The following is a 14,468-nucleotide window of genomic DNA, read 5'->3' on the forward strand; positions in this document are numbered from 1 at the left end:
TTTTTCACCTTAAAAAACTACCCCTTCCTTCTTGTTCTCATTTTGTCTAGCATTGTATATTGTGCTTATAATTTCTAATTAGAATTTTTTGTGACTCATTTTCTTCACACATCCAGATGATACCATTTTAATGTGTTTGTTTGTGTAGCCGTAACCTATAATAACAGATGATACCATTTTTGTTTGTCTTACTGTCTCATTTTGACCACATATTAGAAACAACCATTAGTAGCTTTCCTCTCCATTTCAAATGTTCTCATAATTACCACTATTTTTGTAAAATTCTATTAAACTGAGTTTCATTTTCTGCCCTCAGTTTCATTGTAGAGGATGGTTGTTTCAGAATGAAGGTAATATTTAACCCTCTTTTTTACAGTTTAGAATTTCCTCTTCAATAATCTTTGGTGTGTGCTTGTAATACTTTAGTTTAATGATTTCACTATGTGTTCTTGGGTTTTCTTGTCTATACTTACTTACATTTTGTTGCTTATCTTACACCTTTGATCAGTCACCAATATGAAAGCATATTTATGATTTCCGACAAGATCATCCAAAGGGCTCCATAAATTCAAGAGTAACAGTTAGTCTTCCCTTAAGACAATTTTTGATTTGCAGTTTGACCACAGGAGGAAGAACTATCATGCTGCTGCTGACAGTAATGGAGAATGTGATGCCAGTCGATTTCCACTTATTTCTATTTATGTCAACGTTAACTAGCAAAAACACTGTGTGCATTATAACTTAAAACAATCATTAATTGTATACTGTGCACTGTTTTATCTTTTCTCTTCAAGGTTTCTTCATCATCAGGTTTTAACATGAGTGAAGGCACCATTTATTCTTGACTCACCATAAGGTTTATCAACCTCGCCAACTCCAAAATGGAGGATACCTGTAATCTGCATTGGTGACAAGAAAATGATGCAGAATGTATTGGATTTCTGCAATGGAGAGAGAGAGAGAGAGAGAGAGAGAGAGAGAGAGAGAGAGAGAGAGAGAATGAATACACTACTACTTACGCAGTGAGACATGGCCTGAAGTGACAATTTCACATGTTCATGACCTGTATATGTACACAGATGGGATTAGTGATCTTGAATGAAGTGATTATTTCTTGAAATTTTCATTTCATTTTTTCTACTGTATGTAATAATACACAATTTGTAGCTGTAAGTATCTTCATTCAACATATTAATTAATAAGTTGATTTCAGTTATGACCAGTGGAAACATTTAGAAAGTGATTGTTACTTCCATGTGTCACTTGTGTTTTCAGAAAAGTACATAACAAAGAATACGATGCTAGTATTACATGACGAAATCATTGTTACTACCCTACACACTGCTACCCTCCCCACAGCAGTCTATTTGCAGGATGAGGTATGCTTGTTTCCTGTGGTGAGAGCCATCATGCAGAGAGTATTACATCTTGTACACATTGCACTTAATGCCTGCGAATTGCCCGACTCTTTTTGCACCGGTTGACCAATTACATTAATTTCCTTCATCCTGTGATCACAATGGTTTCCACGACTGCTTCCTCTGTTATTATTCATCACCCAAATTCACACAATCTACAGCTTGTGGCACTGAAGTCATCTTTTGATTTGTTTATCAACACTGCAGAGAATGTGCGTTTCATTGGGCAGCATAATATAGTGAGCTGTGAACATATGCAATGAATAAACTTTTTTCATGCAAGTAATTAAACTGTGCGATGCAACTATGACAAATATCATCAGTCTACAATTTTCATTGTAACGTCAACATCAGGTCAGTACATTCATATTTTCCGAGGAGTCACGCACAATGACTATGAGTCAAGTAATAAGCGGACTGCATGGCATGAACGATCAGGAGTCGCAAATACAAAGAAGTTGTCAATCACACAGTAGAAACAACCCCACAACAGTTTCATTTGTGATTACAGATGGATTTACATCTTAAAATGACCCATGTGAGTAAATATGGACAAGAATGTTATAATAGAATTCACTGAGAACCAGAACGTTACATATTGTTAGGAGAAGCAATGAATTATTCGACAAGAAAACCATCACACAATTAATAGTAACTCACTTTAGTGCACAGCCTTCTTGGAAAATATCTCAACCGTTACCAAACACAACACACTCAGCTGCCATGCCAGCGTAGATTACAACCTCTTTGATTCATAGACTCAAGATCAATTCTGCACTGCAGTCCAATCACTGCTAGACATGTAGCAAAAGTGGAGAGATGATAAAAATTGTCTCTACTATCCAAGTTTTGTTAGTTTTAGCCAAAAAATACAGAACAGTGATGAAACACACTTAACACATCAACAACACAGGCCAGTGTATCTCTGAACATCCAATAAGAATATGATCTAAATACATATATATGGCTGTGGAATATTGTCCATTTCCATAATTCTCTTTTGAAGAATTTAATTTTTATGCTTCCATATAATGTGGTATTCATACCGTGCAATAACATGTCTGGAACTTCCATGAGGACCATGAGTCAAATCTGCCATCTCACCATCCATCCCAAAATGTTTACGGTCACGAAAGGAGTGTCTAGATGGAACCAGCAAAGCACCATATGATATTTCCTATAAACAGTACATATAAAACATCTCAGTCATCACACACAAAATATGAAACAGCAACAAAAAAAACTCTTTTACTAACAAGAATCTGAAACTAACATTTTTGAAGAAACATAGGTGGCATTTCATATAAAAACATTATTACAAATTAATTTAGATCTATATTTACACACGTACTCTGCAAGGAACCATATGGTTTGTGCGTAATGTACCTTGTACTAGTGTCAGTCATTCTCTTTCCTGTTCCAGGTGAAAAGAAGCAAGGGAAAAACAACTGTCTATATCCATATGAGCCCCAGTTTTAGTTACCTTGTTTTTGCTGCCCTTACACGAGACATATGCTGGCTGCAGTAGGATCATTCTGCAGTATATTGGAAATGGAGGTTGCCTAAACTTTCTTAATAGCATTTTATGAAAAGAAAATCTTCGCCCTGCAGGGACTTCCAACTAAGTTAACCCACAATTTTTGTAATATGCACTTTGGCTGAACTTCCTGGTAACAAATCAAGCAGCACGCTTCTGAATCGCTTCAATGTCGTACTTTAATTTGATCTGGTGGGAATCTCATACACTCAAGATGCATCCAGGAACGGATCTCATAAACATTCTTTGCACTACACTTTCCTAGAATTCTCTCAATAAACCAAAATCGACCATTCACCTTCCCTACAATTGTCCTGACATGTTCATTCGTTTCAAGTCACTTTGCAGCATTATGCCTAGATACTTAACCTACAAGACTGAATTGAGAAGTACTGTATCCAAACATTTTCTTCTACTCACCTACATCAGTATACATTTTTCCACATTTCGAGGCAGCTTCCATTGATCACACCAAAAAGAAATTCTGCCCAAGTCTTTCTGTATCCTCTCCAAAACTCACTGAATGATGACTGCACGTGCTGTCCAACAGATAGTTTATGTATACAGAGAATAAGACCAGTCCTATAATTCTTCCCTGAGATACTCCTACAGATACATTTTTCTCTGATGAGAACTTGCCAAGCAGTACAACATACTGGGTTCTGGCAAAGTGTCAAAGGCTTTCCGGAAATCTAAGAATATGGGATCTGCCTGTCGACGCTCACTCACGGTATCCAGGATACTGTGTGAGAAAGTGGCAAACTGAATTTTGCAAGAGCAATGATTTCTAAATCTGTGTTGTTTTGTGAACAGTAGCTTCTCTCTCTCAAGTAAATTTATTATAATGGAACTAAGAATATGCTCAAAACTTCTGCTGCATACTGTTATTGAGGATACTGGTCTGTAATTTTGCAGGCCTGTTCTTTTTCCTTTCTTTTAAACATGAGTCACCCACACTTTTTTCTAGTCTGTTGGGACTTTTCGCTGGATGAGATACTTGCAACAGATAAATGCAAGCTAAGTATGGGACCAAAGTCAAAGAGAATTCTCTGTAAAATCGAATGAGGACTCCATTTGAAACTGGCAACTTATTTGTTTTCATCTCTTTCATCATTTTTCAGTGTCAGGAACATCTGATTCTACGTCCTCCATATGGGAGTGTATGTAGCAGTCATATGGTGGCATGTCTGTATGACCCTTCCGTGCAAATAAATTTTTCAATGTGAATACACAGCAGAATTGCTTACAAGTGAATTGAACAGAAACCTTCAACCCTTTTAGCGATTGTACGTAGGACCAGAATTTTCTGAGGCAAGATATTCAGATAATGAATGAAGGAGGAACTTGTAAGCTCTGTGCATCCAACCTTTGTGTCAACATCTCTGTGTTCTTTTTTAAACCAAGTGTGCAACAATCTCTGTTTTCACAGTATTTTCTCAATGTTGTTATAAAAATAGTTGGTTGTTTCTGCCCTTAATTCACTTGCTTGGCACATATTTCTCCAGTGTGACTTTACAATCAGTTTAAACTCTGTCCATAATTTCTGTAAGTCCTTTCATTGACTAAGTAGGATTATAACTGCTTTTCTGCTCTTTCCAACATAAAGACACTCTTAGCCTTCTTGAAAGTTTTAATGACTTTAGTAACCACCGGGCAAGATAACATCGTGATCACTAATCATTGTTTCTATACAGATACTGTCGATAAGGTCAGGCCTGTCTGTAGTTATGAGGTCTAAAATGTTTCCATTACATGTGGGAGACAGTTTTCGGAGAAATCTTACAGACTTTTCTTGGAAGACTGTCTTGTCCATACAACCAGCAACAAATTAACAGGCATCCAAATCTTTAGTTGGTTGGTTTAAAATTGCCTATGATACAATTTTCATGATAAAGATACTTCCACACTACTAAGCATATATTTTATTTGAACAATTCCACAACTGTTAAAGTGGAATCAGATAGGTGGTAAAAACATGTGATGATTAATTTGAGTTCACCGAGACTGGTTATTTTCATCCAGATAAAGTAAAACCCCTTGTAGCCAAACTTGGTTTTACAAACTCTCAGGTTATCCAAAATGCTTCCAAAAGTTGCCGATCCAAACATAACACTGTACTCCACAGAAGTACTTCGAGGGTGAGAGTGTGTTGGGCTATTGTTAGCAAAGAGACACGAATGGCTGAACTTCTTGTTTCCCCAGCAACCAACTCACCAGTCCAAATATAGCTACACTGCCAACAACAGAGCATTCAAGCAGTTGATTCCTCCTGTGTGTGTATTTTAATGCTATTGCAATTGAATTGTGCGGAAGTGTACTTTTGCTGATATATTAACTGTTGTCAAAGAAGTTGAAAAATAAATAAATAAATAAAAAAGAAGAAGTAGTATTCAATAACCTATTGCATCTAATTACAGAGGTGGTATTTCTACATTTCAGAATGAGTTGAGACTAAATCTAAATTTGAAAAGGCCTCATAGATATTGCTGAAAACATCCAACTTTCATAAAGTAGGGGAAGCTCTTTCGTTCATCCATCAATGAGAAGAAGGCACACCTTTAACCTGACCGATACTGTAAGAAAAAACTAAAATGTTAACTGTCTTGCTAGGTGAGGAAGGAAAGGGTGTTTCTTTTCCATGGAGAAAAGTTATTTGCAGACCAAGACAGAGTTTAAGTTCACACTCAAAGCTATACTAATGCCTGAACTTCCTAAGCAAATTAAACTGGTATTAATTTCATAATATTACCTACAAAACCTTTAGCTTCCTCAGAGAAAAATACCTGTCCCAGGACACAAAATGAAAAAAAGAAAAGATAACTGTTAGTTTGGCATCAAAAGCTCCTTGAACACACAGAATAGAGGGCTCCAACATGTATCACGAAGTTGAAAAAAATCTTGAGCCTTTGAGGATGTTGCCAAAATGTGCTACCAGTTTTTTATGGATCCCAAAAAAGTTCTTGAATGTCTAGGGAACTGTCACCTAAATTAAGAATTTGTTATCTTTCAGAGATCTACTGGGTACAGAATAACACAGATATTAGATCACATGTGTTGTTAGTTTACGTCACCCTAAGATCTGTTGAACAATGCAGTGAGTCAATGCTCACTGGTATCCTTCTAATGAAAAAGATTGGGAGGGGGAACATTAGTGCTTGAAAACATTTGAAGGGACACAAGAACGAACAAAAATTACTAAGTTTTTTGAATGAGTAATTCATATGCAACAAACTATTAAGTACAGTATTGTATTTATACTGTGTGTTGAGATACTGCAATACTAAAAATGAAATTTTGACTTTATTAAAGATCTTAAGTGTACCCTCCAGAGGTTTCTGAATTTGTTAGACCTTCAAAAGCTTTCAAAAGTACACTACTGGCCATTAAAATTGCTACACCAAGAAGATGACATGCTACAGACACGAAATTTAACAGACAGGAAGAAAATGCTGTGATATGCAAATGATTAGCTTTTCAGAGCATTCACACAAGGTTGGCGCCGGTGGTGACACCTACAACATGCTGACATGAGGAAAGTTTCCAACCGATTTCTCATACACAAACAGCAGTTGACCGGCGTTGCCTGGTGAAATGTTGTTGTGATGCCTCGTGTAAGGAGGAGAAATGCGTACCATCACGTTTCTGACTTTGATAAAGGTCGGATCATAGCCTATCGTGATTGCGGTTTATTGTATCGCAACACTGATACTCGCGTTGGTCGTCATCCAATGACTGTTAGCAGAATATGGAATCGGTGGGTTCAGGAGGGTAATACGGAATGCCGTGCTGGATCCCAACGGCCTCGTATCACTAGCAGTCGAGATGACAGGCATCTTATCTGCATGGCTATAACGGATCGTGCAGCCACATCTTGATCCCTGAGTCAACAGATGGGGACGTTTGCAAAACAACAACCATCTGCACGAACACTTCGATGATGTTTGCAGCACATGGACTATCAGCTCGGAGACCATGGCAGTGGTTACCCTTGACGCTGCATCACAGACAGGAGCGTCTGTGACGGTGTACTCAAAGACGAACCTGGGTGCACGAATGGCAAAATGTCATTTTTTTGGATGAATCCAGATTCTGTTTACAGCATCATGACGGTCACATCCGTGTTTGCCGACATCGTGGTGAATGCATATTGGAAGTGTGTATTCGTCATCGCCATACTGGCGTATCACCCGGCGTGATGGTATGGGGTGCCATTGGTTACATGTCTCGGTCACCTCTTGTTCACATTGACGGCACTTTGAACAGTGGACGTTACATTTCAGATGTGTTACGACCCGTGGCTCTATCCTACATTCGATCCCTGCGAAACCCTTCATTTCAGCAGGATAATGCACGACCGCATGTTGCAGGTCCTGTACGGGCCTTTCTGGATACAGAAAATGTTCGACTGCTGCCCAGGCCAGCATATTCTCCAGATCTCTCACCAATTGAAAATGTCTGGTCAATGGTGGCTGAGCAACTGGCTCATCACAATACACCAGTCACTACTCTTGATGAACTGTGGTATCGTGTTGAAGCTGCATGGGCAGCTGTACCTGTATATGCCATCCAAGCTCTGTTTGACCCAATGCCCAGGCGTATCAAGGCCGTTATTACGGCCAGAGGTGGTTGTTCTGGGTACTGATTTCTCAGGATCTACGCACCCAAATTGCGTGAAAATGTAATCACATGTCAGTTCTAGTATAATATATTTGTCCAATGAATACCCGTTTATCATCTGCATTTCTTCTTGGTGCAGCAATTTTAATGGCCAGTAGTGTACATACTGTAACTGCAATACAAAATTCTGTAGTGCACATTAGGTGGGTCATGGGTTAACCAACAAATTTGTTATTCAAAACTGGTTCCCATCCTTCAGCTCTGCTAGCTGAGGTTGGACTGTAACTTCACAGTCATCTTCGCAGGCAACGGGATTGGTAAAAGTGTAGACTAACAGAAAACAGCCATTCAAACAAATTTGTATCTACGATTTCTGGCCATTATAACAACAGTAACCAAAGTACAAAGGAGAACAAAAACCAAAATGTAATGTGAAATGTCTAATAAAAAATATTATATGGTACAACAGGTTTCATTTAACTGCTATGGAAATGTATTCCAGATCTGCAGCATATCTGACAAAATATTGTATACAGCATTGTAAATAACTGATACAAAATTTGAAACCAGTGTTTAATTGTTGTTTTAATGACAAAATGACCCAATATACAGATGTTTTACATCCACACCTGTATTGTGAGAGCCAGCAGTTATCCTGTCAAATCACACTGTTATGAGTATATGCGATAATTCAGAGAAACCTTCATTTCGAACACACAAATAAGATAGGTAAGCTGTAAGTGGATTGACAGGTCACCAAGCACCACTGTGGTTATTCTCATTCACCTTGGAAATCAAAGCACTTGGAGAATCACAATTTAAAGGTACCATTAGTTCACTTAAGACTTTTGACCATAAAGGCAAACACATAGTTTTCCATTTCAGAAATATTGCTTTTCTTGGATCAAAAACTGATCACTGGAAGCTTTATGATCTAGATAAAGCTTTCCAATCACCCATGAAAGTGAATGGAATGGGTGTAGTGCAAATCAATGGCATACATAATTAACTATAGTGGTTTGTGATGATGTTCACTTGCAAAAACACCAAGAGAAGCAATTGTGTGCAAGCTGAGTATTGCAAACAGTGGTGAGATACTGTATCTTAAAGTTGGAAGACATCATGTAAAACTCCTTGCGTTGAGTCGTCTGAGGATATTATGTCTCCTAGTGGTATTGTGAACCTTCAAGGAGAAACCAGGCTAGTACAATTTATATGATCCCTATACAGTAGGGTCATTTGCCTTTAGAGGGACGCAGAGTAACTTCTGACGAATGCTTTTCTATGACAAATATTTCTGACATTGGGAAAACAGTTTATTTTATTCAACATCCAACACTGCAAACAGAGTGTTAATGCTAGGTTTAACTGCTGATGTGTGTGTTGCTGAATCCTTCTTCTCAAATGTTATTTAGGTAACTGAATTGAATGAAGACATGCAAATGAGTGGGTTTTCACTATCTTCTTCATGTTTTGTTTTTAACATCTTTCACACCATTTTTTTACAATATTCCTTTATTTCCTCTACATCAATATTTATCAAGTTTGTGCATGATATAACACCAATGGCAGTGTTAAGGATGTTGTGCAGTTCCACCATGGATGGGTAGTTACCACAAATTTCCACTATTTTAACTCTTTTAGTGACACTGGTACATACAAATATACTGGACATAAAATGTATAATTTTTTATAATTTTTTTGCCCCTGATCCATTTGTATGAAATACACAATAAATTGAGCAGTTTTATTCCCAAGAGTGCATGCTGGTGTGTATTCCATTCTTATGCTGGAAAAAATTTTGTCACTTAAAGAGTTAATCTGCTCATCAGCCTGCCTCAACATTGGTTCTTCAAGTGGCTGATAAATTTAAGCATATGCTACGCATGACAAGTTTTTATAAATAAAAAAATGTGCCAACTTTCCAAGCAATCCCTATGGACTTTGAAGTAAAATAATCTGTCACACGTTCTGCACCTGTTACTAAAACATGTTCTTTTTGAGATGATTCTCTTGACATATGCAAAGCCCTGTTCTGTTAAATTGGTGTTGTTGCTCCTAGGTGGTATACCTGTGCCATGGAAGTATTCTTATGGTAATTTTGACGTTATCATTACGCACTCAAGCTTCCTTCTTAAAATTGAATATACGCATACAGTAAAACAAAGTCCTTCTTCACACTCAATCTTACTGTGATATGTTACATGGGCACAGGTTAACATCTTTTTAGATAAATTCTGGCACTGTCAACATTAAGTCTACTCCTCCAGACCAGACCAGCAGGGACAGTCAACTTGCTCAGTTTCTGGGGAGCAAAAATTTGCATTCGGTAATTGTTGGATCTCTTAGTCTGAATTGATCTGTAATTTTCCGTAGATTTTTTCAAACATGGACCCTTCTTCTTCTTTTTCTTCTTCTTCTTGTCACTGTCTTCAATCTGGAGACTGGTTTGATGCAGCTCTCCATGTTACTCTATCCCGAGCACGCCTCTTCACCTTTGATAACCATGGTCACCTGCATCCTTTTGTATTCCCTCATGGTCTCCCTCTACGATTTTCAACACCCCCCGCACACTTACACACACTTCCCTCCAATACCAAAGTGATGGTCCTTTGGTGTCTCCTGTCAATCAATCCCCTCTTTTAGTCAGGTTGGCCACAAATTTCTTCTCTATTCATTTCTATTCAGTATTTTCTCATTAGTTACTTGAGATACCCACCTTATCTTCAGTATTCTTCTGTAGCACCGTATTTCAAAAGCCTCTATTCTCTTCTTGTCTGAACTGTTTATCATCAATGTTTCAGTTGCACACAAGACTAATAACATCTTCAGAAAAGATTTCCTGACACTTAAGCCTACATTCAATATTAACAACTCTCTCTTTTCAGAAACATTTTTCTTGCTATTGCCAGTTTATATCTTACATCCTCTGTACTTTAACCATCATCAGTTGTTTCACTGTCCAAATAGCAAAACTCATCTACTACTTTTAGAGTCTCATTTCCTAATCTATTTCCTTGCCCGATTTAATTTGCCTACATTTCATTACCCTTGTTCTCCTCCTGTTGATGTTCATCTTATATCCTTCTTTCAAGACACTTTCCATTCATTCAACTGCTTCCCTTTCATGGTAGACACAAATGCCTTCTGGTTTTTGTACAAGTTGTAAATAGCCTTTTGCTCCCTTATTTTACACCTGCTACCTTCAGAATTTCGAAGAGTATTCCAGTCAACAGTGTCGAAAGCTTTCTCAGTTTAATGAGTCGTGGTTGCAGAATACTAACAGAAATTCTTACAGGAGAATGGAAAAAAGCCAACCTTGTGGAGGATGCTGTAAACATGGTTTGCCTTCCTGTAGCCTATCTTCTACGAGTAGGAGAAGGTCTAGGGTCAATGTAGGCCTGCATGTTCCTACATTTCTCTGGAATCCAAACTGATCCTCCACAAGGTTGGCTTTTTTCCATTCTCCTGTAAGAATTTCTGTTAGTATTCTGCAACCACGACTCATTAAACTGATAGTTCTGTAATTTTCACACCTGTCACCAACTGCTTGCTTCAGAACTGGAATTTCTTCCTGCAGTCAGAGTATTTCACATGTCTCATACATCTTTTATGCCAGAGTTTTGTCATTGCTGGCTTTCCAAAGGCTATCAGTAGTTCTGACAGAATGTTATCTACTCCAGGGGCCAGGTTTCCACTTAGGTCTTGCAGTGTTCTGTCATATTCTTCTTGCAGTATCATATCTCCCATCTCACCTTCATCAATGTCCTCTTCCCTTTCTATAACACTGCCTTCAAGTTCATCTTCCTTGTATAGCCCCTCTATATACACCTTCTACCTTACACCTTTAGGACCGGTTTTTGATTTGAGCTCTTGATATTCACAAAGCTCTTTCTCTTTTTTCCAAAAGTCTCTTTAATTTTCCTGTAGGCAGAATATATCTTTTCCCTAGAAATACTCTTCTAAATCCTTACATTTGTCCTCTACCCCTTCTTGCTTAGCCATTTTGCACTTCCTCTCAATCTCATTTTTTATACATTTTTATTCCCTTTTGCCTGCTTCATTTGCAGCATTTTATGTTTTCTCCTTTCATCAATTAAATTCAATATATCCTGTGTCATCTAAGGATTTCTACTAGGCCCTGTCTTTTTACCTTTTTGAACCTCTGCTGCTTCACTGTATGATCTCTTAAAACTACATATCCCCTAATGCACCCTCACACAATCTCAATTACCTGCCATTCTTTGAAGTTATCCAAGACCCATCTCCTTAATTTCTTACCTTTATGCAATTTATTAAGTATTAATCTACAGTTTATGACCAGTACATTGTGGTCAGAATCCACATCTGCCACTGGAAATGTCTTAAAATTTAAAATATGGTTCTGAAATCTCTTTCTTAACATTATATAATCAATCAGAAACCTTCGTGTCCCCAGGTCTCTTCCATATATATAAATTTCCTTCATGATGATTTAATTCTGCCTAGTGCAAAATTCTAACTAACAGCTTCCTCTTTCACTGCCTTCCCTCAGTCCTTATCCACTTAAGACTTATTATTACATGTTGCATAACATTTGAATCCAAATGTAGTTTGCTGAAATCTCTGATGGTACGGTCAAACCTTAGGATAAAAGTTTTAGTTTTAGTCAACTATAACATTATAATGGAACAGCTCAGTGACACTTATCTCTAGTACACAATTTGAGAAATTCAATGAAGTCCTCATCCAATCCAATAACATTTTCCACACATCACAAAATTTTGATTTTAGTGTATGTTCAAACAAATGGTAAAGTATCATTTGTTCATATTAAAATTTAAAGCCATGTAATGAAAATTCATCTTGGACTGAGGATGTATTGTTATTTAAAGTTGCTCTAATGTCTGTTTAACCATGTACTTTGTCAATGCTGGCTGACATCTTCCTAATGAAAAGATGGGGCAGCGACGACGACGACGACGACGACGTATAAAAACAACCAGGTCAAGCCAAACTCAATGAGAAACAGAAGTATTTTACATCTGAGGAATAGGAATGCAAAGAGATGCTCAAAATCTTTTCTGGGATGGAACAACACTAGAATACAATGTAGCTCGAAAATAAAGAACACCAAGATGAAAGTGGCTGCCAGCAATAATATCGTGCACAAACTGATGGGAACAACTTGGGGAGAACAACCAAAAACTATGAGAAATTCTGCACTTGTTTTCTGTCACTCTATAGCTATGTTTGTATGCCCTGTATGGTACAGATCCCATCATATAAAAACATTGAATGTACGAGGGTCATTCAATAATTAGAGAGACAAATTGGTCTGGAGAAAAAAAGCATTTATTTTTACCAAACAATACTTTTTCTACTTTTCAACATAATCCTCTTTAACATTTATGCACTTGTTCTAATGGGCTACAAGCTTTTTTATTCCAGCTGCAAAGAACTCTTTATCTTGATGTTGGAGTCAATTTCCGACAAACTTTTTCAAGTCCTTGTTGTCCTGGAACCTTCTCATATTATGCCTCATTCAGTGCACCAAACAAATGGAAATCACTAGGTGCTAAATCAGGACTGTGAGGGGTAGTTCCCAGCCCACTTTGTTGATGGTTTCATGGATTAGTTGAGCAACATGAGGTGTGTGTTGTCTTTCTGTAGAGTTACACCTCCCTCTGAAATTCATGATGTTTATCTCTCATGGCTGGCTTCACTTTGTTTAAAAGCAAATCCAAGTAGTATTCGCTGTTCACTATATGCTGTTCTTAGAGATAATTACAAAAAACTGGAACTTCAGCATCCCAAAACACCACCAACATGACTTTTCCTGCTGATGCTTGGGTTTTAAATTTTTTTTTGACAGGTGAGCTGGCGTGCTTCCACTCCATGCTTTGCCTTTTTGATTCTGGCTCATAATAGTGAACCAAGGTTTCATCACAAGTTAAAATTTGTTAAGGACGTGCTCACTTTCTTTCACATATTTTGCGGTACTTCAGCTTGTTACAGATAATGTTGTGAACTGTACCAGTACTAATTTGAACCTTATCAACTATCATTTCCACAGTCACATGGCAGTCGGCATGAATAATGTCATCAATTCGACTTTCAAGTGAGGGAATTGAAAGTGCAACTGGTTGGCCAGAACGGTGTTCATCAGTCACCGAGTTGCGACAATTTTTGAACTGCTCTATCCACTTGTAAAAATTTGCGCGATTCATACCACCTTCACCATAAACTTTAGACATTCTACAGTATATATTCACTGGTTTCTTGCCTTCAGCAATTAAAAACCAAATAACAGAACATTGTTCAACTAATGTGGATGTTTCAAGCAGACTTGCCATCTTGAAATGTATTTTTGAGGTTATAAATAAAAAGATGTTGATACATCAGCTGATCAGAGCTCATCCCAATGATGTGAAATTAAAACCATAGAAGTACCAAACTTGCCCTGCTAACAGTTTTTCCCCAGACCAATTTGTCTCTTTAATTACTTAATGACCCTCATAGTTATCAAAGCCAATTGCTGCATTGTTACAGTCTGTCTCCTGTCTTGCTGCAATTCTTGCTCCTTGACATTTGATGAGAAATAACGAAGGAAGGAAGGAAGATTACGATTTAGTGTCCCATTGGTGATGAGAGAAGTAATACAAGAAAAGAAGAGACCAAATTAATAACATCAGTCTATTTGTTTACCAGAAAGCACATTCTCAACTAAAATTGAGAAAGAGTTTCCTTAAAACAACTCAGTCATTCACCACAACAAACTAGACTACAAACACAGTGTGAAAATGAAATAACACCTGGACAACAGCAGGAACACACAGTATTTAAGAGTGGACCACCTGGAAGTCACTCAACTGAATCCACGCTGGTGTTAAATGGATAAAACTAATATCCAAAGA

General features: G+C 37.6%; 1 protein-coding gene across 2 annotated transcripts in view; it reads right to left on the bottom strand.

The window, feature by feature from the left end:
• Positions 1-14,468, bottom strand: part of LOC126263692 (CDK5 and ABL1 enzyme substrate 2) — a 167,754-nt gene that overhangs the window by 69,676 nt on the left and 83,610 nt on the right. For both annotated transcript variants that reach the window (XM_049960818.1, XM_049960817.1), the window contains exon 5: positions 2,465-2,595. In XM_049960818.1, the coding sequence (XP_049816775.1) occupies positions 2,465-2,595 (131 nt within the window). The remainder of the gene's footprint in view (positions 1-2,464; positions 2,596-14,468) is intronic.

Source organism: Schistocerca nitens, chromosome 6 (genome assembly GCF_023898315.1).
Source record: "Schistocerca nitens isolate TAMUIC-IGC-003100 chromosome 6, iqSchNite1.1, whole genome shotgun sequence".
NCBI lineage: Eukaryota > Metazoa > Arthropoda > Insecta > Orthoptera > Acrididae > Schistocerca > Schistocerca nitens.